General features: G+C 37.4%; 2 protein-coding genes across 9 annotated transcripts; one reads left to right on the top strand and one right to left on the bottom strand.

Moving 5' to 3' along the window:
• The first annotated feature begins 10,049 nt into the window (after positions 1-10,049).
• Positions 10,050-17,509, top strand: LOC135582758 (isocitrate dehydrogenase [NADP]-like). The gene is made up of 16 exons (XM_065154699.1): positions 10,050-10,201; positions 13,319-13,362; positions 13,490-13,599; positions 14,374-14,411; positions 14,499-14,576; positions 14,658-14,711; positions 14,788-14,889; positions 14,995-15,080; positions 15,192-15,295; positions 15,395-15,463; positions 15,538-15,653; positions 15,814-15,848; positions 16,341-16,483; positions 16,751-16,873; positions 16,980-17,065; positions 17,183-17,509. Exons 1-15 carry the CDS (start codon positions 10,153-10,155, stop codon positions 17,059-17,061), a joined length of 1,233 nt encoding a protein of 410 aa, XP_065010771.1. The 5' UTR covers positions 10,050-10,152; the 3' UTR covers positions 17,062-17,065; positions 17,183-17,509.
• Positions 17,399-24,754, bottom strand: LOC103980395 (stress response protein NST1). Of its 8 annotated transcripts, none has more exons than XM_065154737.1 (10): positions 24,586-24,754; positions 23,419-24,390; positions 22,583-22,684; positions 21,462-21,877; positions 21,283-21,335; positions 21,137-21,174; positions 20,548-20,977; positions 19,886-20,174; positions 18,591-18,822; positions 17,399-17,823 (listed from the first exon to the last, which is right to left on the bottom strand). In XM_065154737.1, exons 3-8 carry the CDS (start codon positions 22,612-22,614, stop codon positions 19,941-19,943), a joined length of 1,203 nt encoding a protein of 400 aa, XP_065010809.1. In that variant the 5' UTR covers positions 22,615-22,684; positions 23,419-24,390; positions 24,586-24,754; the 3' UTR covers positions 17,399-17,823; positions 18,591-18,822; positions 19,886-19,940. The 8 variants fall into 8 exon arrangements, with proteins under 8 accessions (XP_065010809.1, XP_065010782.1, XP_065010786.1 ...); XM_065154710.1 differs by lacking the exon at positions 23,419-24,390 and adding an exon at positions 18,998-19,122 and having other exon boundaries at positions 18,591-18,827; XM_065154714.1 differs by lacking the exon at positions 23,419-24,390 and adding an exon at positions 18,998-19,122.
• Between the last annotated feature and the right edge of the window lie 1,074 nt (positions 24,755-25,828).

Here is a 25,828-nt window from a genome sequence, read left to right as displayed (position 1 = left end):
TTGGACTGTTGTTCTCTTTGAGCCACAAAGAACTGTTCACTCTTCATACAGTTTTCTCCTTTTAGGATGGACCTAATTGGTAACGAATGATCTATCGCACTATGAAAAATAAAATTATTAAATCAAAATTTTGTTGCTCATCTCAGAGCCACGAGGAATTGTTCCTTATAAAAATTAAGTTACTAGATTGAAATTTTAATTGCTCGTCTTAGAGCCACAAGTTATCGATTCTAAGATTAATCTTTCGATGAATCTCGTAAGTTAAATCTCCCGGAGAGGAATCATGTTTAACTCTTTAGGAGCGATCGACCCTACTAATTTGAACAAAATGTAATTGAACAACTCATGTAGCAAATCCTTACCACTTTCAAATGTTTTGGCCATACATTGAAGAGAAATCTCATACATGCCTTATTCCCCTCCTATGACCAATGACCCTGCTGCCAGAGTCTGTGCAGCTTTATCGAACGAGTTGATGTTCTAATTTGGAGCAGCCTGCACCTGGTTTTTATCAGAACTCGAGTAGGACTAGATTTTTTCTGATGGCCAGTCAATTAGCTTGCTAGATTCTAGGAGAATTTAGGGACATTTTTCTGGGATCCTAGACATCAGATACGGTTTTGCATTGGACAATCTATATACCACAGGGTCTGATGCATCTTCATGTGAGAAGAACAATGGCAACAAAAACAATGCGATGGATAAAAGCATGCACCACACCACACTAAAATTTCCAAAGAACATGCCATTTATTAAAGAATTTTTCCATCTCATGAGGTCATTTCTAGAGCATTATTCACAATGTCATCTAACTCTGCATTACATCCATATTGTTTTATTACATACAAAGCGATGGGTTTATCTGAATCCCATTTTTGTATAACCTAAAATTCTGGAACAAAGACATCAGCAGTAAATGATGGTCCACTGTGTACAAAATCTCAGCAAAAGGAAGTCCTCATGCACCTCCTACCCACTCGAAAACTGAATGAGATCCACAAAGCTAGGATTGCCTGATCCAGTAATCAATCTAATAGTTGCCACTTCAGATTGAGAACCCAATCGAAAACCCAGAAAAAGCAATACAAGGTTCCAGCTCATGGCTTGAACGACAAAGATGGTTGCAATCACCGATGATCTGAGAGTGCCAGCTAAAAGTTACCAGCACCTTTTCTAGCTAAAGTACTTGTAGTCTTCCTGCGGAAATTGTTGCGACAGCCATACTCAGATTTCCTCTTCAGCAGAAGACACTTGAGATGAACTGTCCACCATCATCACTTTTCTCTTGTGCCATAATCTACTGGGCCAACCAAACTTGTCAGAAGTCATTGGCAGGCACTGGAAACATCTTCTGGTATGCATAAATGTGGAAGAAATGGCAGACAGAATATTAGACAATACCAATTAGTATACAAAGAGAAGAGTATGTGATTTATGGACATAAGAATCTCAATGGCAGAGATCTACTGATCTCAAGCAACATGAAGGGAATGTGTGGCATTTTGGGTGATCCAACGGTTACGGATCGAGTGAATAACTGTTTTCAACGGCCATGATTAATCTCTCTGGTTCGGGCCTGTGAGGCTCCACACGTGTCTCAGCCATACTGGCCCGAAGCTCGTCGAGACACCAATTACGTGACCGCATCTCTGCGGATGGAGGCCCGGGGACTTTCCAGGGTCAACAGACCCAATCACTCCGTCCTGTGGCGCAAACCAAACTTGTCAGAAGTCATTGGCACTGGAAACATCTTCTGGTATGCATAAATGTGGAAGAAATGGCAGACAGAATATTAGACAATACCAATTAGTATACAAAGAGAAGAGTATGTGATTTATCTCAATGGCAGAGATCTACTGATCTCAAGCAACATGAAGGGAATGTGTGGCATTTTGGGTGATCCAACGGTTACGGATCGAGTGAATAACTGTTTTCAACGGCCATGATTAATCTCTCTGGTTCGGGCCTGTCAGGCTCCACACGTGTCTCAGCCATACTGGCCCGAAGCTCGTCGAGACACCAATTACGTGACCGCATCTCTGCGGCTGGAGGCCCGGGGACTTTCCAGGGTCAACAGACCCAATCACTCCGTCCTGCGGCGCAAACCAAACTTGTCAGAAGTCATTGGCACTGGAAACATCTTCTGCATTTTGGGTGATCCAACGGTTACGGATCGAGTGAATAACTGTTTTCAACGGCCATGATTAATCTCTCTGGTTCGGGCCTGTCAGGCTCCACACGTGTCTCAGCCATACTGGCCCGAAGCTCGTCGAGACACCAATTACGTGACCGCATCTCTGCGGCTGGAGGCCCGGGGACTTTCCAGGGTCAACAGACCCAATCACTCCGTCCTGTGGCGCAAACCAAACTTGTCAGAAGGCATTGGCACTGGAAACATCTTCTGGTATGCAGAAATGGCAGACAGAATATTAGACAATACCAATTAGTATACAAAGAGAAGAGTATGTGATTTATCTCAATGGCAGAGATCTACTGATCTCAAGCAACATGAAGGGAATGTGTGGCATTTTGGGTGATCCGGTTACGGATCGAGTGAATAACTGTTTTCAACGGCCATGATTAATCTCTCTGGTTCGGGCCTGTCAGGCTCCACACGTGTCTCAGCCATACTGGCCCGAAGCTCGTCGAGACACCAATTACGTGACCGCATCTCTGCGGCTGGAGGCCCGGGGACTTTCCAGGGTCAACAGACCCAATCATTGGCACTGGAAACATCTTCTGGTATGCATAAATGTGGAAGAAATGGCAGACAGAATATTAGACAATACCAATTAGTATACAAAGAGAAGAGTATGTGATTTATCTCAATGGCAGAGATCTACTGATCTCAAGCAACATGAAGGGAATGTGTGGCATTTTGGGTGATCCGGTTACGGATCGAGTGAATAACTGTTTTCAACGGCCATGATTAATCTCTCTGGTTCGGGCCTCTGGTATGCATAAATGTGGAAGAAATGGCAGACAGAATATTAGACAATACCAATTAGTATACAAAGAGAAGAGTATGTGATTTATCTCAATGGCAGAGATCTACTGATCTCAAGCAACATGAAGGGAATGTGTGGCATTTTGGGTGATCCGGTTATGGATCGAGTGAATAACTGTTTTCAACGGCCATGATTAATCTCTCTGGTTCGGGCCTGTCAGGCTCCACACGTGTCTCAGCCATACTGGCCCGAAGCTCGTCGAGACACCAATTACGTGACCGCATCTCTGCGGCTGGAGGCCCGGGGACTTTCCAGGGTCAACAGACCCAATCACTCCGTCGGTTACGGATCGAGTGATTAACTGTTTTCAACGGCCATGATTAATCTCTCTGGTTCGGGCCTGTCAGGCTCCACACGTGTCTCAGCCATACTGGCCCGAAGCTCGTCGAGACACCAATTACGTGACCGCATCTCTGCGGCTGGAGGCCCGGGGACTTTCCAGGGTCAACAGACCCAATCATTGGCACTGGAAACATCTTCTGGTATGCATAAATGTGGAAGAAATGGCAGACAGAATATTAGACAATACCAATTAGTATACAAAGAGAAGAGTATGTGATTTATCTCAATGGCAGAGATCTACTGATCTCAAGCAACATGAAGGGAATGTGTGGCATTTTGGGTGATCCGGTTACGGATCGAGTGAATAACTGTTTTCAACGGCCATGATTAATCTCTCTGGTTCGGGCCTGTCAGGCTCCACACGTGTCTCAGCCATACTGGCCCGAAGCTCGTCGAGACACCAATTACGTGACCGCATCTCTGCGGCTGGAGGCCCGGGGACTTTCCAGGGTCAACAGACCCAATCATCTTCTGGTATGCATAAATGTGGAAGAAATGGCAGACAGAATATTAGACAATACCAATTAGTATACAAAGAGAAGAGTATGTGATTTATCTCAATGGCAGAGATCTACTGATCTCAAGCAACATGAAGGGAATGTGTGGCATTTTGGTTCGGGCTGGCATTTTGGTTCGGGCCTGTCAGGCTCCACACGTGTCTCAGCCATACTGGCCCGAAGCTCGTCGAGACACCAATTACGTGACCGCATCTCTGCGGCTGGAGGCCCGGGGACTAGTATGTGATTTATCTCAATGGCAGAGATCTACTGATCTCAAGCAACATGAAGGGAATGTGTGGCATTTTGGGTGATCCGGTTACGGATCGAGTGAATAACTGTTTTCAACGGCCATGATTAATCTCTCTGGTTCGGGCCTGTCAGGCTCCACACGTGTCTCAGCCATACTGGCCCGAAGCTCGTCGAGACACCAATTACGTGACCGCATCTCTGCGGCTGGAGGCCCGGGGACTAGTATGTGATTTATCTCAATGGCAGAGATCTACTGATCTCAAGCAACATGAAGGGAATGTGTGGCATTTTGGGTGATCCGGTTACGGATCGAGTGAATAACTGTTTTCAACGGCCATGATTAATCTCTCTGGTTCGGGCCTGTCAGGCTCCACACGTGTCTCAGCCATACTGGCCCGAAGCTCGTCGAGACACCAATTACGTGACCGCATCTCTGCGGCTGGAGGCCCGGGGACTTTCCAGGGTCAACAGACCCAATCATCTTCTGGTATGCATAAATGTGGAAGAAATGGCAGACAGAATATTAGACAATACCAATTAGTATACAAAGAGAAGAGTATGTGATTTATCTCAATGGCAGAGATCTACTGATCTCAAGCAACATGAAGGGAATGTGTGGCATTTTGGTTCGGGCTGGCATTTTGGTTCGGGCCTGTCAGGCTCCACACGTGTCTCAGCCATACTGGCCCGAAGCTCGTCGAGACACCAATTACGTGACCGCATCTCTGCGGCTGGAGGCCCGGGGACTAGTATGTGATTTATCTCAATGGCAGAGATCTACTGATCTCAAGCAACATGAAGGGAATGTGTGGCATTTTGGGTGATCCGGTTACGGATCGAGTGAATAACTGTTTTCAACGGCCATGATTAATCTCTCTGGTTCGGGCCTGTCAGGCTCCACACGTGTCTCAGCCATACTGGCCCGAAGCTCGTCGAGACACCAATTACGTGACCGCATCTCTGCGGCTGGAGGCCCGGGGACTTTCCAGGGTCAACAGACCCAATCATCTTCTGGTATGCATAAATGTGGAAGAAATGGCAGACAGAATATTAGACAATACCAATTAGTATACAAAGAGAAGAGTATGTGATTTATCTCAATGGCAGAGATCTACTGATCTCAAGCAACATGAAGGGAATGTGTGGCATTTTGGTTCGGGCTGGCATTTTGGTTCGGGCCTGTCAGGCTCCACACGTGTCTCAGCCATACTGGCCCGAAGCTCGTCGAGACACCAATTACGTGACCGCATCTCTGCGGCTGGAGGCCCGGGGACTAGTATGTGATTTATCTCAATGGCAGAGATCTACTGATCTCAAGCAACATGAAGGGAATGTGTGGCATTTTGGGTGATCCGGTTACGGATCGAGTGAATAACTGTTTTCAACGGCCATGATTAATCTCTCTGGTTCGGGCCTGTCAGGCTCCACACGTGTCTCAGCCATACTGGCCCGAAGCTCGTCGAGACACCAATTACGTGACCGCATCTCTGCGGCTGGAGGCCCGGGGACTTTCCAGGGTCTGTGGCGCAAACAACAACAGGAGACCTATGCTCTTATAATATTGATCTACTTCTAAATTGGCGATGTGGGACTAAAGTTGCATGTTGAGCTAAACTCGAGCGGCTTAATGTTCGCTCGATTATTAAGATGTCTTGACTAACAAGCAATCGTGAGATGTTGATAACTTGTTGTGTATATATATATATATATATATATATATATATATATATATATATATATATATATATATATATTCCTTGTTATGACTTATGTTTATAAAAGATATGGGACCAAACCAAATGAATAAAAAGGAAATGCATTATACTGGTTGGGTTGGGTTGGGTTAAGACCTATCTCCAAGTGACAATTTAGTAAGTGGTTCGTCGGTCCTCATCTGCTCACATCCAAAAGCATAGAGATTGAATCTAAATCAACCGGGAGAGTAAAGCATCAGTATTGGTGGAAGCTTATCAGCAGATGAGGAGGGGAAGTAAACAGGAACACTGGCCACAGCACCATTCATTCTTTAATCAATAATAAATAGTCTGAACCCTAAAATATAATAATGTTATAACTAAGCCATTGATCTAAATACTTCAAGTCAAATTAATTTCAAATCTTTGTTCATTTTGTTCTGATACTAAACCTCCATCACAAATGATTTATACTGATACGCGCACAAATTCTAAGTGCTGATATCAAGTCAAACTTCCACGAAAAAGAACACACATAGTAATCGATTGTGTCTGTGATTATTTTTCTTTTTTACGTATTATTGTAACTCTATATGTGGAAGATATGATCGTCACCAATAATAATGAAATAGTGATTTCAAAACTTCATCATAATCTTTCTCTTCGGTCTAAAATAAAAGTCCTGGGAGAGTTTAATAATTTAAAGATAATGAATAAAAAAAAGTATTTTTTTTTTCTGAAAGGTTTAGAATTAACAAAAGTTAGATAGTTTTTCTCCACTGATGTAAATATTATGTTAAATTGTAATAATGACAAGGTTCTCTCTGGCCCTTAGTATTTTTGTATTATTATATTTTTAATTGATCTTATTAGTTGTTTTATATGATCTCTAAGGAATACAAGAAAGAAAACTTTAAAATAAATGGATCCTATTTTTAGTTTGTGATCAGAGAAGGGTATTCATCTTGAATTATATTATTATATAGATGCTAATCTAGGAGGTGATTTAGATAATCGTAGATCAACTTTCGACTATCTTTTTATATGATTATGCTTAACTCTAAGCCTTCTTCACATACTATATGTTCAAGAATGTATATGACTAAAACGTTTGATCAAGGATGTTTGTTATCAAATTAGTAAACTAACTATTTTACGATATAACAATCAAAATACCGTAAAATTGATAACAAAACTAATTTATATCAAAATTAAATATTATTTCATTTGAAAAAATATGCTTCGAAGAGTTATTGAGGTACGAGAGATCAAAAGCAAAGATAATGTTATAGATATTTTTATAAAATCTCTCTTTAAAGGGTAACTCGAAGATTACTACTTTAAAGGGGAGTGTTAAAATTTAAATTATTATCTTTCGGAGGATTTTAATATTTTTATTTTTTAAAATAAGTTGGTTAGATAGGATGGACACTAATTTTAGTGTTTTTTTTTTGGATAGATTCTAAAAGATATCCATACTAACATGTTTTTTTTTTCATTCCTAAATCATACTATGTAGATCTCCCAAAGGACCCAAACCTTATGACGTGAGATACAAAGATAGGCTCATCTAATAAAAATACTTTTTAGGATCTATTTTGAAAAAAATAAAACTGTGTGAGATTCTTATCATAATGAATAATTCTTTACAACTAAGAGGACTCACGATAGTAAAGGATTGAGACTTTAAAGGAACAAAATAATATAGTGACATCTACAAGATGTCTTGTAGTAGAGGCACAAGTTCTCCTATAGTGAAACATTGATAAGTATTATTTAATTATATATTAGTTGAAGAATAGGAGAACCAAACCCAAAAAAAAAAAAAAAGTGTTATCTAACGAGAGATAAGTGTTGGGTACCTCTTGAGTCCATCATCAAACGTCAAACTGTTTTATGGGAACATCATTTATGTGTTGAATCATATGCTTTTATCTCAAATTAAATGGATCATTTACTATAAAATTGGATGTTGATTTAATTATTATGATATCCAAATAGGTATCACTATATAAATATTTTTATATCCTTATTAACTTATATGATCATATATATATATATATCTAAGATGATACAGTTAATATCGATAATTAACCTAAAATAGTAAGATTGATTGACCTATCGAAGTATTATCATGCATCTAAATGGATTAGGAAAAAAGTTCTTGAAGGATGACTCAATCAAGCAAAATTTTTATGAGACAAAAAAGATATATCCCTTGTTCCTTCTCATGATCAAGTTTATATATATATATATATATATATATATATATATATATATATATATATATATATATATATATATATATATATATATATATATATATTATGAAATATGAATATGACATGTTCAACTAATACATTATTTTCGGATGGAATAGACTCCAAATGTCTAGTCACAATTGAGTGAAAATAATGATCATATCAATTGCTCCATCATTCTTCAAGATAAGAGTATAATGTCCAACTCAAGACTTCTATAATAATTATCTTTATAAAAGACTATTAAACGATGTTTCAATTATTGTTTCAAATAGATACATCACAAGGTATATTTTAGACCAAACTAGTTATGTTAAACACTCCAATCCTTTTGTATAGGTCACATTAGTTAAGTTAGACACTCCAATCTTTTTGTATAGGTGGATGCAAGAGATATACTTTAAATCACATTAATTACATTAAATAATTTAGAAATATTTTTTTTATCCTAAATAGATTCATTGTATCCAAAGGAGATACATTGGCCCTATTAAATACATCATGCACTTTGAATATTTTATTTTAATTTTGGATGAATGCATCAAATATAAGGGAATGATAAGATGTGTTAATCATTAGGCACTTCGAGATTTTTTTTTTCTTTTTTTAGTTTTAGGCAAAAGCGAATGGGGATGCTTTGGCCATGTCGATTATATTAAGTTGCTCGAAATATATTTTTTAACTAGAGAAAATATATTGCCTACAAAAGAGATATTATGACTATTTGGGTTGTATTATGGTACAAAATTAATTCGAGCTAGCTAGTGTTATTTTATTTTAAAGAGGAAAAAAAGTTTGTTTCGACTCTTTTTTAGGTATTATTTTAAAGAAAATAATACCTAAAAAAGCAAAAAATCCCTTTTACAGTGGGAGAAAAATTTACTCTTTTTTTTCGTTATATTACACTAAAATTTGATGGTCATAAAAATCATGTCAATTTAATCATAATTGATCATGTTATATCGACTCATAAGCATGTCCACATTCGCTTTCGATAGATCTATTTCTGATGTCAATACCTATTCGATCGATCTCATGCCATCATCCTCGGTAAAGTAGAAAATTAGAAATCATACCGAGATTAGTAAATAAGAGAAGATGATGATGATGGTCTCGAATTATTTGACTACATAATTGACTAAATCCACTATTAATAGATCGGTGAGTCGTTTGAAGAGTTGCTGACACGCGACTGCTCTTCCGAAGACGACTCGTGGAATCAGGAAGATGATCAACTTCTTGGTGCCACACACGCCAGCCAATCGCAACGAGGACCGGTCGATTGACATCGGACGGATGGATGATCACAGCCAGTGGTCCACCGGAGACCGGTGGGAAGGTGAAGTTGGTGGGTGGCGTTGTGTTAGGTGAGCAGGGAATCCGAGCTGCCGGTCAAGGGTCAGTGGTGACAGACCTTCTGAGGAAGTATTGTTCTTTTATAGTTAAATAAAATTGATTATTTAATAAGTAGAGTCATTTTATGAGGAGTGTAAATTTTCATGTATATATATATATATATATAAAAAGCTAAAATACTCTTCCTTTTAAATAATAAAAAAATCTTAAAGTAAAATGGTGGCAAAAGAAAGGGTCGATTAGTGATTCGACAGCAATCCGCCGCAGGAGTAGCTAAAAGCGAGCGCATGTCTGCACTGCGTCTCCCCTTCATCACATATACGTCTGTTACCCGCTGCTAATACCCCGTCTCACCTATCTTTATTGGGTACAATTGTGGGTCCTCTTCTTGTACGTTCATCTATCGGAAAGCGGGTAGAAGTACAAGGTAAGAAAAATTGTGCTAATTTTCACATTTTTAGCAAGACTTTTTTTGTCCCTGCTGGTACGTTACCCGATCCTATAGCCTCCTGTGAATGGGTCTTTTATGTGGGACCCAAATGTCTCCTACAATCATAAGCGGGTGAGCTACAGCGACGAGAAATAGCGTTGTAATTCCTTTTATCAATCTTGTGACTCCATTTAAGGGGGGCGGCATCAGCACCCCGCACTCGCTCTCTCGCTCTATTCTAGTTCCACTTCTCGTTCCCCCACTCCACTCGTCGTCGAACTCCATCCGATTTCGCGGCGCCGCGCCCAAGAAATGGCGTTCGAGAAGATCAAGGTCTTCAACCCCATCGTCGAGATGGACGGTGAGCAACGCCTTTTTTTCGTTGCCCGCTCGTTTTATCCGTCTGCCCCGTCGATCGACTTCTTTTCCCGTCAACCTTTGGTGGTCTCCGTATTCCCAGATCCGTTCTGTTTCTGACTGTTTCGGTGCCTCATGATTAGTTGTTTCCGTCGTCGTGGGCCGATCCACGATCTTTACGGCGCGATCCTGATGGATGTACTCATACATTGCCATCTTTTACTGTTCGATCGGCTTCGCCTTGTTTGTGGATCTTACTTCTGTGTCGTATGTTAGTTGATGCAGATATGTGCGTTTGATAGTGTAGAATGTATTGATGTTTAGTTGAGATATGTAGCTCTCAAGATCTGTGGGCTATTTGGTGTTTCTTTGTTGCTTGTGGATTAATCCTAACTAAAAACAACCATTTGGTTTATGAGATTCGAATTTCGTTGTTCATTGCTTCTCCTGTGTAGACAATTTTTTCGAGAAGTTACATGTCATGTTTTAGTTGATGCAAATTTGTTTGTGTTGATTGAATATAAGGTCTTCGTGATATTTATGTCTTAAGAACTATGATCCACTTGGTGTTTTCTTGTTGCTTTTCTATTAGCCGTAACGAAAACCCACCTTCTGGTATCTGGGATTTTGGACTTTCTTTTTCTTGAAAAGTAATACCACACGTGTAGAGAGTTCCCCCGCTCAGGAGTTTGTGCCCATTAGGGTATATGTGCTATTTAAACTGTTATAATGTCTTTTCTACGACTCTAGAAATGTTTGCCTCTAAAACTTGGGAATTCAGGAGTTGGGACAAATTTCTAGTAGTAAAAAAATTACTGTCACCTTCCAGTAAATAGTACAATCCAAGAAACAGGTGAAGCAATATCAGTGCCCTAAGAAAATGAAGATATGAACACTGAAAACAGGAGGAATGGGCAAAATCAAGTACGAAATCACCTATACTGGCAAAGTTGCAAATCACTCAAATAATGAGTACTTTCTATGGGTTTGGAAATATTAGTGCATCCCTGTTCATGGAAAAAGAATTATTTCTCGTGAAGAGTTTCCTTCTTTCTGCCATATAATTCCCAGGAGCCATTAGGATTCCTTTCTTCTCCGACCACCACTCGAGTACTTCTGATTGGAAGGGCTCCCAATCTAGGTACTATCCTTACAGTTAAAACAGCACCCCAGTTCCACCAAGACCTGCCAAAGAGTTTTCGAACTTCCTCTGAAGTCATGGAAAGATTCACTTACCTTTTTTTCTGGTTCCTATGTGGAATTTTTGTTCTTACTATATCCACTACATTAACCATTCTAGCCATCACTACAACAAGAGAGAATATCACACTGTAACAAAGAAGTGGCCATATTGGAAAATGTCTGCTTTTGTAGATAAAGTTCAGTCATTCTTGGGTTCAAGTTCCTTAAATGATGTATATATGGATAGTTATCCCCCTGGAAGATTCAAATCAAATTAAAATTAGGAGAATACTAAATAGGATGATTTATTTATTTATACTCATTTGAACAATCAAATACAGGCAAACCAGAGATTTATTGATTAAATATTTCTAGCTTAGGACCATTCAAAGAATGACCAGCATCTGAAAGTTGGACCATAAGCTCTGCTGTTTAATGCAGATGTACCTAACCATGAACATTTCTTCTGACATATGAACCAAGACAGTATTATAGCTCATGGTTAAGCTGTTGCATGAGACATTGCAGTGAAAGATCATGTAAAATTTTAATGTGATAAACTTATAGAGCTCTTGCCAGTTTATCATTTTCCATTGAATGCTAAAGCATGCATGTCATGGATAAATTCTGGCCATTTAACATTCTAATAAATGGTGAATTCTCTATGTAGTTGACAACACTTGCAAAATTATATTTTTTAAGGATTAATTACTCTTTCATCTCATGAAACCACTGAAAACATATAGGATGTTTCAAGACTCCTCTTCAACTTTGTAGTTCATAAAGCCATTTTGGGACATTCGCACTTGATGTGGAACCAATTAGTTTATCTTTTATTTAAATAAATTTAATTAGTTTTGTGGTATTTTGCATATGTAATAAGTTGTCATATATCGACATTTACTCAACGAGGAGACAAGGAAGCAAATGCATAAAAGATGGCAGAAATCAGATTTGTTTTTTATTGAAGATTATGAATCCTATTTGAAGATTGTCTTTACAAAGATGAGAAAATCTATCAGTCAAGATTATCATCAAGAAAGAAAGATTATTTATCAAATCAAGTCAGAAATATTACATTCTTCAAAGGAAAGAGGATATCATGTATTTGATTTGATGCAATTATAATATTCTTTATTTCTATAATTTTCTTTTTATTCTTGTACTAGAGCCTATAAAAGGGGGCCAGAACATTGTAATGCATCAATCAAATATGAAACAATGAATTGAGTTCGTTCTCACCTTATGTGAGAGTGGTGCGAGGCCACATTTATGTTTCCGATGGTATGATCCCATCGTTCATATGCGAGACATACGGAGGTATGAAGCCTTCATCCTAGGAGTTTGCTCTTTAGGCCAGAGCCAGTTTGGTAGTTATCTCGTTATGTTTTTCTATTATCTTTCAATTACTATCTTTTTATTCATCTCTTTTTGGTTCATCTATTATCAAAAGAAATCCACTGCTGCTCATCTTTCATCAGCACTGCTCTAAATCTAGTGAGTACTGAACTAAATCAAGTTAGAAGCAAACATGAAAAGCATTTTTTTTTTCTTTTTTGCTAATGCAAACAAATCCTTGGTTGTGGTTGATTTGTGCAATTGTCTCTTTCTCTTTTCCTTTGAGTTGTTTTAGTACTAAACTTGTTGTGCTTGCCCTTTTCTTCCTTGCTATGTAGATTTCTGCTCCACTAGGTGCTGATATTGGCACCTTTTAAATGACATGGTGTATATAGATTAAAGGCAGTCTTTCCAATGGATATATCTTTACTATTGATTAAATCAGAGTTCAATTTCTTTAAACTGTCTCATTGTGTAATTCTTGGTCATACCTTAATATAACACCATTGCAGTTCATTTATATCTCATCAGATGTTTATATATAAATGCTTGAATATAATTCTAGATCACTTATCAGCTATATGTCTTTGCATTGTGGCAGGGGATGAAATGACTCGAGTCTTTTGGAAATCAATCAAAGAAAAGGTGACTGTTGGTTTTCTTGCCTACTTTGCTTGCTAAAATTTTCTCTATCGTTATCCTTATAGGATACAATGTAATAGAGCTTTTAATGCTATATTATGTGGGACTTATGATTCAATTGATAATGCAGCTCATTTTTCCATTCTTGGACCTGGATATCAAGTACTTTGACTTGGGACTACCTAACCGTGATGCTACAGATGATAAAGTCACAATAGAAAGTGCAGAAGCTACTCTTAAGTAGGTTTCACCTCTATACCAGTGTATCCTTTCATATTCAGTTTTTTTCTCTAATAGTACTACTATATATTTGAATGATAACAGATGTATGCTGCATCTTTTTTGGCATTTGGCTTTACTGAGATGAAACTCTGATTTTGCATGAACTATATTTTCCTTTGGCACCTTGGGCTTTCTTTTATTTTAATGAATGTTACTCTCATAGTTTGGTTTTTTACAGTTTTCAACATATATTAATCAAAAGTTCAAATTAAAGATAACTAATTAAGATTTTAGTTAGCTGAATCAGAACTGAACCAAGATGACAGAGAAACTGAATTTTCTTTTTTTTTTAATATATATTTGGGGTGGAGGGTGGAATTGGTTTTCTCAAATTTTCCAGTTAGTGCTTAACTGAGGGCAAGACATTGGGGTTCAGAAAATAAGGCACCTATGTGGATACTTATCTACATTTGCTAGATCTAATCAGGTAATTCATATCCAATGATGTATATTCAGAAGTTGAGTTCAGGTTAAGGATTTTTATACAAGTCAACCAAAATGTGACCAAAATATAGAATCTGAAACCAATTTGAATTTTAAGGAATAACTGAGCTGAAATGGACTAGTACAGTGTTTTGACCCTGCAATTGCTTAGGTAATTGCTAGATGTTGGCCAGTTTCTTGATTGCTTATTGGTATCTTAAATTGGCAAATATTCTTCTGAATTTTGAATTGTCATGCCATATATTATATCTTTGACTGTATGCTAACACCAGTGTGATGTGGCTGCAGTTATAATGTAGCAATCAAATGTGCAACAATAACTCCAGGTAAAGCTGCAATTGAATTTAACACATTAAACTATATGCAATAAATTTTTGTGATAATCATATATGGACACTTGTGAATAATGACAGATGAAGCTCGGGTTAAGGAGTTCAACCTGAAATCCATGTGGAAGAGCCCCAATGGAACAATCAGGAATATTTTGAATGGTCAGCTGTCTTGAGTGTCGGAATCGTATAACTAATCCCTGATGATTATACCACTTGGACTTACACATCCTTTTCTTGCAGGCACTGTATTTAGAGAGCCAATTATCTGTAAAAACATCCCACGGCTTGTTCCAGGTACTCAAATGAAAGATGTTCTAGATTTGTGTGACTGCCATCGTTTACCTGCCAATCTGATATGTCACATTCTCAGGATGGACAAAGCCAATATGCATTGGGAGACATGCTTTTGGTGATCAGTACCGTGCAACTGATACAGTAATTAAAGGGCCTGGAAAGCTTAAATTAGTTTTCGGTACGATAAGTAATAATTTATGCTTGTTCACAGCAGGCATTTCTTTTCTGCATTGTTTCTTTGTTGATGTGTGCTAAATTTTTCTTGCTTGCTTATCACTTTCAGAGGGAAAAGATGAGGAAGTTGAACTAGAGGTTTTCAACTTCACTGGCGCAGGTGGAGTTGCCTTATCAATGTACAACACTGATGAGGTCTGGAACCTTCACCCATTTGTGACATTTACAGTACATGCTCGCTAATACATGTGAATCACATGATGTGATAGTTATCTTTTTTCTCTTTTTGTGTTTGTTTGTATACAGTCAATTCATGCATTTGCGGATGCTTCCATGGCTACTGCTTACCAAAAGAAATGGCCCCTTTATCTTAGCACCAAAAATACAATTTTGAAAAAATATGATGGAAGGTAAACAGTTTACTCTCAGATTGTATCACAACATTGATACGTTTCATATGACTTTGTACTTGTTACTAGCTTTATCTTGCATACTATTAAATCCTGCAGGTTCAAGGATATATTCCAAGAGGTCTATGAAACTGAATGGAAATCCAAGTTTGAGGCTGCAGGAATTTGGTTAGCATTCTTCAACCGCTCTATAATGTTTTCTTGGTTGGGAGTTCTGTCTGTCTCATCCCATTTTCTGACAGGTATGAACATCGTCTAATTGATGACATGGTTGCTTATGCACTTAAGAGTGAAGGTGGTTATGTTTGGGCTTGCAAAAACTATGACGGAGATGTACAGAGTGATTTCTTAGCTCAAGGTTTGAACTCTGCCAGCTTTATGCATCAAGTTTCATGTCCTCTTTTTGTTGCATACTTAGAAAAGATTAGTTTTGAACCTTTTGTTGAATTCCTGATGCTTGCAGAAAGCTAATTTAAGGCAATTTTCTAACCATCAGACAAACCTTATCAATTTTGCAGGTTTTGGGTCTCTTGGCCTGATGACATCAGTGTTGGTATGTACACATATAGCAAATAAAACGTGTTTCATGATGGAAATTTGACTCATATATGTTCATCTCTCAAATTAATGGAACTTCTAACTTACATTCCTGGAGTAAAATCCTTTTATTTGAACTTGTAAGTAGGACTTTATGCTCTTTTTGATAAATGATAATTGCAGTTGAAAATGATAATTTTATAGTAATAAAAAAAACTTATTTTGCTTTTTTTGGGTTAAAGGCAGCTTGTTTTGTCATGAGGACAGCCTAGTTTAGCATGTAACAAACTCTTACAAATCTGAACACTTCCTATATCAACTGTTACGAGTTATGCTTGTTCTATGCCTGATTACAATGTTCCCCCTCACTAGTCAATGCTAAAACAAAAAGGTTTATGCATGTTTCTACGTATGATGAATAATAAGGTTTAAGTTATTTCCTTCTGTAAAGATTCCTGTAAAGCAATACTAATTCATACAAACAAAAAAAAATCTGCATTCATTCTAGGTGTGCCCTGATGGGAAAACCATTGAAGCTGAAGCTGCACATGGAACAGTAACCCGCCATTACCGGGTTCACCAAAAAGGTGGTGAAACCAGTACAAACAGTATAGCTTCCATCTTTGCCTGGTCAAGAGGGCTTGCTCACAGGTGTGGTTTTATTGGACATATCTTTTATGATCAACAGCATTGTTATAAGACAAGCATTAACTGGAAACATCAGCTTTGGCATCGGTTTTTAATTTGCAATTTATGAATATGCCATAGGTCTTGTTTTCCGTGGGTCGGAGTTCAAAAGTATCACAAATCTTGCTCATATGATTATTCTATACATGAAGATGAATTATTGAGAAACCAGCTTGTTTAATTGTTACAAAAGTCCATGCTGAAGCTCTTATATGCTTGGTGATTTGATAGGGCAAAGCTAGATGACAATGCCAGGCTCCTTGATTTTACTGAGAAATTGGAAGCAGCTTGTGTTGGAACTGTTGAGTCTGGGAAAATGACCAAAGATCTTGCACTTCTCCTACACGGATCCAGGTATTCTCCAGCCCTCTCAGACCTATTGTCACTTGAGTGCCAACTAATTTTGTGTGTTCTAATCCAAGAAATTTGATTAATTACTTGCAAATCTTTCAAACCTCAGCGTTACTCGAGCCCAGTACCTGAACACTGAAGAGTTCATTGATGCGGTGGCATCTGAGCTGAGAGCAAGACTTTCTACCTAAACCCGTAAGCCCAGCCCCTTCAGGAACAGCTCGAAGGAGTTCCCATTTCTATTCTAATGTTTGGTACTTTGTGATGTGCTAATTAATAGTTATCGGCATCCTTTGGGAGCTGAATTTGCAGGTTCGTGTAGCTTGGAGTTTCAGAAGGGTGGGCTTGCAGATGAGTGTACTTCTAATTTGGTATTTTTTTGTCATCGAAAAGAAACCGATATTTCGATCGTCATGCACTGTTAATTATTTTGAGAATTGTGTTGTGTGTTTTACGCCTGTGTCAAAATTTAGGGACTAGTGTTATCAAACTGAGTCATAAATCAGTGAACTATTAAAAGTAGGAACAGCAGCAAACTCAAGAATATTCGGCATTATTGCTACATCATCTGCATGGATAGATGTACAAACATTAAGATTCTTATATAATTTTGAACAAGTTGGTGTGATGTGACGGTAACTCTTTTTGTTTTCCAAAAGAACTTCTGCATCTTCCAAACCTAGGAGAGATGAATAGCCTAAGCCATTGTTTTCCCCTTTTTGTTTGCTGAAGTTCTAACAAAATCTACAAACCAGTTGGTATATATATCCCAACATGTACATCATATCCCTAATTAGATTTAGCATCGCTATGGTGGAGTCATCTTTTGTTCAGGATTTGGAATTCTCTGCATCGACCTCCACTACAATCCTGTTCAGTCCTTCCTAGCTTGCACGGTAAAGCCTCTCCTTGTTCCGACATTCTCCTTCCTACGAATAAGAAATATTGCACCTCTGAAGAAACAGTGCAAGATATTGTTTGTTAGAACATAGATCTAAGTGTTAGTCTTGGAAACCACCTCATTTTCAACCTTTCAAATTAACAAAAGTGAAACAAATGATCTCGTTTGCTCTAATCTAATATCGTCAACTGTATTAACGAAAAATTTAACGTCATCAACTGTATTAACAAAAAACATAACAACGTCGTCAACTGCATTCATGAAAAACACAACATATGATATCTTGAGTGATGAAAAAAAAAAAAATCAAAATCTCTTTTGTTTAAAGTCATTGAAAACAAAAAAATATTAAAATTATCGTTATGCTCATCACATTATCCAAACAAATAAAATTATTTATTCTTATTTTTAAAATTATAAAGATTTTAATATTATTTTTTTAAGTACCAGATGATGATACTAAAATAGTCCAAATATAAGAGTTAATCTATATTTAATCCTGCTGGATACGGCTGTCACAAAAGTAATTTACCTACCAGTTGGGTCACAACCCAACGAACTACCTGCATGGTAATTGGAAAATCAGGTGGGCCCATTGATATCTCCAATCACCTTGACCGACGCAAGACGAGACGAGTAGGCCACTCGTCTTTCAAATAGTGGAAATAGCTGACTCGTCATTTAGATTACCCTCGTACATCTCTCAAAATAAAAGTGCGCAAATGTAACGCTTCTATCCCATGATTCTAAACTACAGAAAGACGAAACAAATTTCATCAAGATTAATATACGAATGAAACCAGTAAGTTAGTATGTCACCTGAAAAGAATTTGAACAACTTGTGATCCAAAGGATTACATTGCTGTTTCGCGAACAAAAGGAAATCATAGAGCAGGAGGCCACCCAAGTCTTTCTACAATCTCTAGAAAGTCAAGCTTCTCATCTGCCGAAAAATGACCTTTTGAGTCTTTATCCCATTTCCTTGCAGAATATTACACTGGTAGCAAGATCTTCTTTGTCGTCTAGTAGGATCTTTGACCAACATCATGATCTGCCCTTCAGAAGGCAACAAACAGTGAATTAGACAACCGAGTATATTACCAAATCTCCACAAATATTGAAATTTTAAATGAAAATTTCTTTTTTTTTTCCCTCAAACGAAACTAAATAGTTGCATTCCAAGCATTTAGGTCGCTTTCCGAGGTACTCCTTTCTTTCAAAAATACCATCCACAGGAATGAAGACCACATTGAACTAAAGCACTTCATAGCATCTTTATGATTGGTACTCCCACCGCAAGGTTAGGGATCGTCTTAGTGCCTTAACTATTTGAGTGCCTCCAATTAGACAACTTTTCCAAGAGAAACAGAGGAAAGTTGGCATTAGTTCCAACTCACAGTGATCAAAGCAACTATGATTAAAAATCAATGTGTTTACATGCCAGAATCTAAGACATTATAGAGTCCTGATGGAGACTGAAATTCTCATTTCTATAATAACCAGACATGCAATCTGGAAGGTGAAAATTGATGAAAAGGATAGCTCCGTAAAAAAATATATCAAAACAAGAACTTGCGAATGCCTTACGAAATCCGTTGGAGTAACATCTTTTCTTATCACTGTTTATGTAATAGAATATATGCCATGTATAATTAATATGCAAAAATTTTGTGGATAGTGCAAAAGAAACACCACAACCAGGTCCAAATGGTGGTTCCTTGCAGAAAAAAAAGCACCTACTTTTCCAGATAAGGCAATATGTTTGTGAAAGCACACAGATACTCAGTAAATTCTAATTCAAACATGCATCATAGAAAGACAAATCAGTGGTATTTTATGCATGAAGAACACAAAATTACTGTGACTAAATACTAAAATGTGGCAAGGTGTGGTGGGGTATATATCCTCATAATACAGCAGCATTCAGCTGATTATTCACAGAAAAGATATGCATGGGCAGTTGAGGCAACTAAAAAATAGTAACATAAGAAAGCAGGTAACTTTGAACAATTATTTAGGGCCTGTTTATTATTATTAAAAAATTGCAATGAGAATAATTAGTTAGCATGTGAAGCATAAAACTTTGTAAATTAAAAAAAAAACAGTAATATTACCTACTGCATCCCATATAATGTGTCGCTCTTTGTGTGTTCAGTAAATGCCATGAAATCAATGATCTCCCGCTCTTTGTTCATATGCAGAATCCAACAATGCATTTGCTCGAACTCTTTGTACAGAAAATTCTGCTTTTTTGTTCTTAACAGCTTTAATTTGATCAGCAAGTGAGATTCTTCTTTGCATTCTCTCATTCTTAACCAGTTCTATATCCAATGTCAAGTCTGGCCCGGGTTTAGCTACTATCTCTGTTTGAAGAGTCTCCAACTGTCTCTTACGATGGTGGAACTTCAGAATAAGAATAAGAATATTATCATCAGACTTGGAGAACAGAAAAATTGTCAATATAAGACTTTTGACAAGCTGCAGAAATTGCTTGAAAACCTATTACAAAGCAAGCATAAATAGATCCTTAGCTTTATCTATGTTTAGTGGATGAAAAAGTAGACACACTTCTACCTGTCCATTTTATTCAAGAAATTTGTGCATGCCAATCTGAAGATTCATAGCTACTTCTACAGCAATACTAGAAACCAAGTATAGGCAGTGTACATTAAGAAAAGTCTGGTAAACAATTTGATTATTTAATAATGACAAATACTTTTTGTGCAAACATTCAGTAAACGGTTGAGAAAACACAAATATCATTTATGAGTATTACCTTAGTCAATATTGCCTTAAGTTTTAAACCCTTAGACAGCTCTGTCTTCTTTCTCTCATCAACAGATTTTTTCCGAGACAATGCCTCTAACTTTCTAGCCTTAGCCTTCTCCTTCTGTAATTTCCTCTGCTCAGCAAGCTTTGCAACTTTTTCGGCCTTATCTTTTGCAACACTTTCTGCTCTTAGCTTTGCGATTTCTTTGGCCCTTGCTTTTTCTTCTTTTAATTTTATTTGTTCAGATACCATATCAGCCTTCATTTTCTCATAGCTGTCCCACTCCAATTCCTCTTGATCAAGACTGCCTATTTTTGCTGCCTCCGCAACAGTTCTGGCCCAAAACAAATAGCATTTCTCTTGCAGCCTTTTCTGTTTCAGACGTTCTTCCCAAATCTTTGTCAGAGAAGCACTTATTTTAGACTTACTCTGATCACTGCAGCAGATTACTTGTAAAGTCATAAGTTCTAGAAGCTATTAAGCTATTGTGAAGCAACTTTACTGTGGGTCAGTAGATTAAACTAACATTAATAACATGACTTTTGCTAACTGGGAGAGTCTAGCTAGGAGAATGAGGACTTGAATATGAGCATACCTATGCGACCGAGGACTTTCAGACATCTTCTTCCTGACCTGACAAAATTCGTACAAATTAGCAAAACTCAGAATGCAACATCACCAACAAATAATATAACATTAGCCATTGACAATTGTATGAAATTGATTCTTACATGACATCACCTTGGGATCACTTAAGGCCTCTATAGTTCTTTTCTTGATGCGCTCTCGAGTCTCTACAATCAAAATAGTGTGTGAGATTAATACACAACAAGTCAAAATCAGATAACAATGCAAATAAAGAAAAGATCATCTCACTACAACAAAGATCACAAGGATGAAATAGGAAAGTATTATTATACCGTCACTATGTTTCCTTCCTTTGTTCCAAGGTATCTTGCCTCTGTTTGCTGCTCCAATCTTTTGCCTTCTCCGGATTTCCCTGTCAGAAACCTCTTGAGCACTTTTACAAGCACCATCAGTTTTCTCAGATTGCTCACCATCAAATTCATGAAACTGAATTTCATTTTGTGTGATATTCTTATGCTCACACTGCTCGGTCACAAAACCTAAATCCAAGAATGAAGAACTGATTCCAGATGGTGATCCATCAAACATTAGTTGCAAAGTTCCCCCATGAAGATCTTTTGGATTGGAACGAAAAGCCATCAATGCATGAGGTGCATTCCTCAAGATAGCAATATGAACAGTCGACAACTTGGATGAACGAGGAGTTTGTAAGTAATGCAAGCCGTAGGTGAAGAATACTGAAGAAATACTGGTGGGAGAATAAACAGATTAGTATGGTGCACTTAAAAGCAATAGCCAGATACAGTGAATTCATCTCATTGATGGAGCATCCAAATAAACCAAAAGAGTTATCAAGTCATAATCAATTGAGCTTGAAGTCCAATTTGATCATTGAAACCACCTCAAATTAGATGCACCGAGTAGAAACAAAGTAGCATCTTTCACCAAGAGGTTGCACCTCCAGGGTCAATGTAAAATATGTAAATTTACTCAAAAACTTCTGAGTTTTTATGTAGGTCCTATTTTCTGCCTCTTTTACCCTACTCACCAACTAAGGATGATGATTATAGACTTCAACATCCCTTACATGTCAGGTATATGCTACCTTTTTGCGTGCCACAGATATGCACATAAAATGCATAGATGTCCACAAGTTTAAACATGTTTTATTAGAAAAAAGAGCGTTTAAAACTCAACAATTCCATAAAAATGGATATAATTTTAATAATTCAATCAAAATCCCAAGATATTGACTCTAACACCCATTAAATATGTGAATACACAATATGCACCTTCTTTGCAACTAAATGTCCAAACAATCATCGATCCCCAAAGAGAGTTTCCATTTCTCTAATTTGAATAAGGATTTCTTAATTCATAACATTCACTCATAACAAGAAAAATTCTTTTATCAAAGTACAACTGGAAAAATTGGCCTCACAAAAGTAGGTACCTGAGTCCTCCACCAAAATTTATGCTCTTCATGTTCCAAATTATGGCCAACCATTCACATCGTAGGAAAGATCTTCTTGAGATGACAACCGAAAGTTATGCCCTACAGAGTTTCAGACAATCAAATGGATATGACATAAAAAATAAGTGTGTATTGCGATAAAAAAAAGGAAAAATAGAAAAGCACTAAGGCATAATATGAAGTCTGGCCCTACCTATATAGATAATTTATTCAAAGTACGAAGAATATCTAGAGACTATGGCAAGTCAATTTAAAGTTTCAACTCCAGAAGATAGGCCGTTACAAGTCATGCAACCTTTTAAAGTGATAATGCTAAAATATTAACATGTGTGGGAGCCAAATAACAAGCTTTCCAGCAAAACAAGACTTCATTGCTAAAGGGTTGCCAATAGTTTTCATAGCCATTCTTCTTTAGTGAAAGGCTCTCAAAGTTGCCTAGTAGAATATTTTCAATAAGCTGTTACTCTTTTTGCTTACCAACATTATTTTTGAAATTCTCTGACTATTATAAGTACAATCTAACTATTGTTCTTGTTCCAGTATGACTAAGATCATTTACCCAAATTTCATGACCAAATATATGATACCATGCAAAATTTCAGTTCCAGTATTCCTCTATGACGTCATGTTTATAGCCTATTCAAATTAATTTCAACATTGGGTCTAGATGATTTGCTTCTTTTATCAAATACTTGAACCAAGATTCTGGTTTTTAGATGAGAATATCCATCTTACTCAGCTTACCAAGTAACCAATAAAAAAAATAATAAATGCTCAAATAGCGCCTCTAAAATCTCTTGTTTGGTTGGAAATACCATTCGGGTAGTCGGAAATGATTTAGCAAGTTAATGCCAGACCATAGTCCAATGATTTCAAACCCAGACTAGAAAGCCCCGAGTCCTTTGATGCAAAGAGAAAATACCGAGAATCGCTGAAAACCCAAAGAGCATGCTTCAATCACCTCAACCACCAACAAACATGAACCTTAATCCACTGAACGTATCAGAAGACTGGCAATACTGAAGTTACCAACAGGTTACCCGAGCAAAAGAAACATGACAATGCAGATTTACTACCATCAAACTCCACCAGTGATACCTTATACAGAATTAAGTGCACAAAAGGATGATGATGGATGATTATGAACGACTGGAAAAGAAAAGAAATTAACTCAAACAAATCCATTTCAAATGAATGGATGAACAATTTTTTCACAAGAACAAATCTTCACCATGGATGGCAACAGGTTCCAATTTTTTTCTAATGTGAACACAAGTATCTGACTTCCTTAAGCCAGACTATAGGGTAATATCAATCGGACGGAACGGATACGCGAAGGAAAATAACCATCCAAATGAGTTTGAACAGATTTGATAAAGAGGTAATCACTTGAGCCCAAAAATTGTCAGGACGAAAATTGTGAGTAGAACATCCGTTTGTCATTGGGATGGTGATGCCTCATTCATCAACCAATCAATACAGGAACTGAAATTTTACATATTACCCCATTCACGGTCAGGAAACATGAGTGCTTGATGTTATTGATATATGATGAACAACATCATCAGCAGATCCGAGTAAGACAATCACAAACATGATATTGTATACGTTCACAATGCCGGACCAGCTGTGAATAAACTCTGCCGATAGCAATAAATTATCCATGATTCCCTATAACGCCAAATGCATGCAAAAAACAGAGAACCATTGATCAAGATTCCCAAAAAAAATCTAAACTAAAACAACTCTCCGATTCCAAATCTTCCAAATCACGTCAGACGACGTAGCTGCACAAACGGCAAGAAATCCGTTAAACTCAGATGAGATTAAGTGCCCCTGCTAGTAGCTCTTACTAAAAGAGTTCCGGATCGGGAGCACAGAGAGATAAATGAAAGAAAAACTCGGTTTGCCCCATCCAGCGAGGATTCACAATCCAAGAACAAAACCGAGAGGGAAAAGAGGATCTCGAGATCACCACTTACGCGAGTTACCGGAAGGGTTCGGGACCGGAAGAGGCTTCCGGTGCCGACCGGAGACGGAGGACGGGGGATTGGGCGGCCGTCGAGCAGCTGGAGTCGGGAAACCCTAAGAGAGAGAGAGAGATAAGCCTTTTGAGGCGCAAAGATGAATAGCGGAAGATGACAAGATTTTTCAAACAAAAATGAAAAAGTGTCAAAGGTTAATAAATATATTAATTGTATTTGGTGAATTTTTGAAAAAAAAAATCTTCCATTATTCTTTTTCTTTTTCCCGCCACACTTTTTTCTATATTCCAAAATGTTTATGACATATAGAAGAGTTAAATAAAAAAGAAAAAAACTCCTGACTTGTCCATCAAATGATTAACTGTCTTCGTGATAATCCTATTAAAAAAACAACATGTTAAACTAATAAGAAAATATATTTGAGGAAATTTAATATAAAATAAAAATAAAAATATATCCATATATGTGATAGATATTTCAATAAGGAAAACATAAAATTCACGAGCGATAGACATATGATTAGTTTTTGAGTGTTGTGTATCTGAAATATATGTATATAACAAGGTTCACAATACCGTACTGTACCGGTGTTTCGACCTGGGCTCGGTACCGGTATGGTACGGTATATCGAGCGATACATCTAGGTGTATCGCGCGGTACATCTAAGTGTGTCGAGTACTGTAATACTGTTACAGTGCGCGCGACAACCTATCAGACCGGTACGAGCGGTACAATTCGGTACTGCAGACCATGGTACATGATATAGTGGAACTCATCAAAACTAGGATAGGATAAGGATTGTGGAATTGAAGTTGTTATATATATAATTAATTTTGTGTCGATATGATTGTCATAGTGACCTTGGGTTTAGTCAATATATATCATATCTTACAAGTATCTCATGCCAACAAGAAAAGAAAAGGAGTGGACTGCTATTGGTGCAAATAGTGTGAGTTATTGGCTGATTGATATTGACATTTGGATCTAAAGTAGCCAAGAAAATGCCAGTCATCATCTTTTCACATCATCATGAATCAAGGAACTGTTACTTTGACTTGACATGGAAGTCAGGTAGTGTACGTAGGAATCAACAGCAATGTCAACCATCCTATGCTTTGATCGATTGCCCCAAGCATCATTCTTCTCATGTCATATTTATAGGAAATTAAGAGAATCAACAATTAAATAGAACCTCAAGAACTAGCAAGATTTTCGTTACTGAATATTCTTCACATGTAGA

Source organism: Musa acuminata, chromosome BXJ1-4 (genome assembly GCF_036884655.1).
Source record: "Musa acuminata AAA Group cultivar baxijiao chromosome BXJ1-4, Cavendish_Baxijiao_AAA, whole genome shotgun sequence".
Classification (NCBI taxonomy): Eukaryota; Viridiplantae; Streptophyta; class Magnoliopsida; order Zingiberales; family Musaceae; genus Musa; species Musa acuminata.
The sequence above is the reverse complement of the archived record's forward strand: the minus strand, read 5'-3'. Positions and strand labels throughout refer to the sequence as shown.

Bases quoted from the DNA above. Each gene is read 5' to 3' on its own strand.
- LOC103980395 (XM_065154737.1), bottom strand. From the start codon at position 22,614: ATGAAGAGCATAAATTTTGGTGGAGGACTCAG. The intron at 20,978-21,136 runs GTATGCTCATAT...AATCTGCTGCAG, and splicing joins GAAAGTCCTCGGTCGCATAG to TGATCAGAGTAAGTCTAAAA. The intron at 20,175-20,547 runs GTAATACTCATA...CTTATTCTGAAG, and splicing joins TTAAGGCAATATTGACTAAG to TTCCACCATCGTAAGAGACA.
- LOC135582758 (XM_065154699.1), top strand. From the start codon at position 10,153: ATGGCGTTCGAGAAGATCAAGGTCTTCAACCCCATCGTCGAGATGGAC. The intron at 14,412-14,498 runs GTAAAGCTGCAA...GAATAATGACAG, and splicing joins ATGTGCAACAATAACTCCAG to ATGAAGCTCGGGTTAAGGAG. The intron at 14,712-14,787 runs GTACTCAAATGA...TCACATTCTCAG, and splicing joins CATCCCACGGCTTGTTCCAG to GATGGACAAAGCCAATATGC.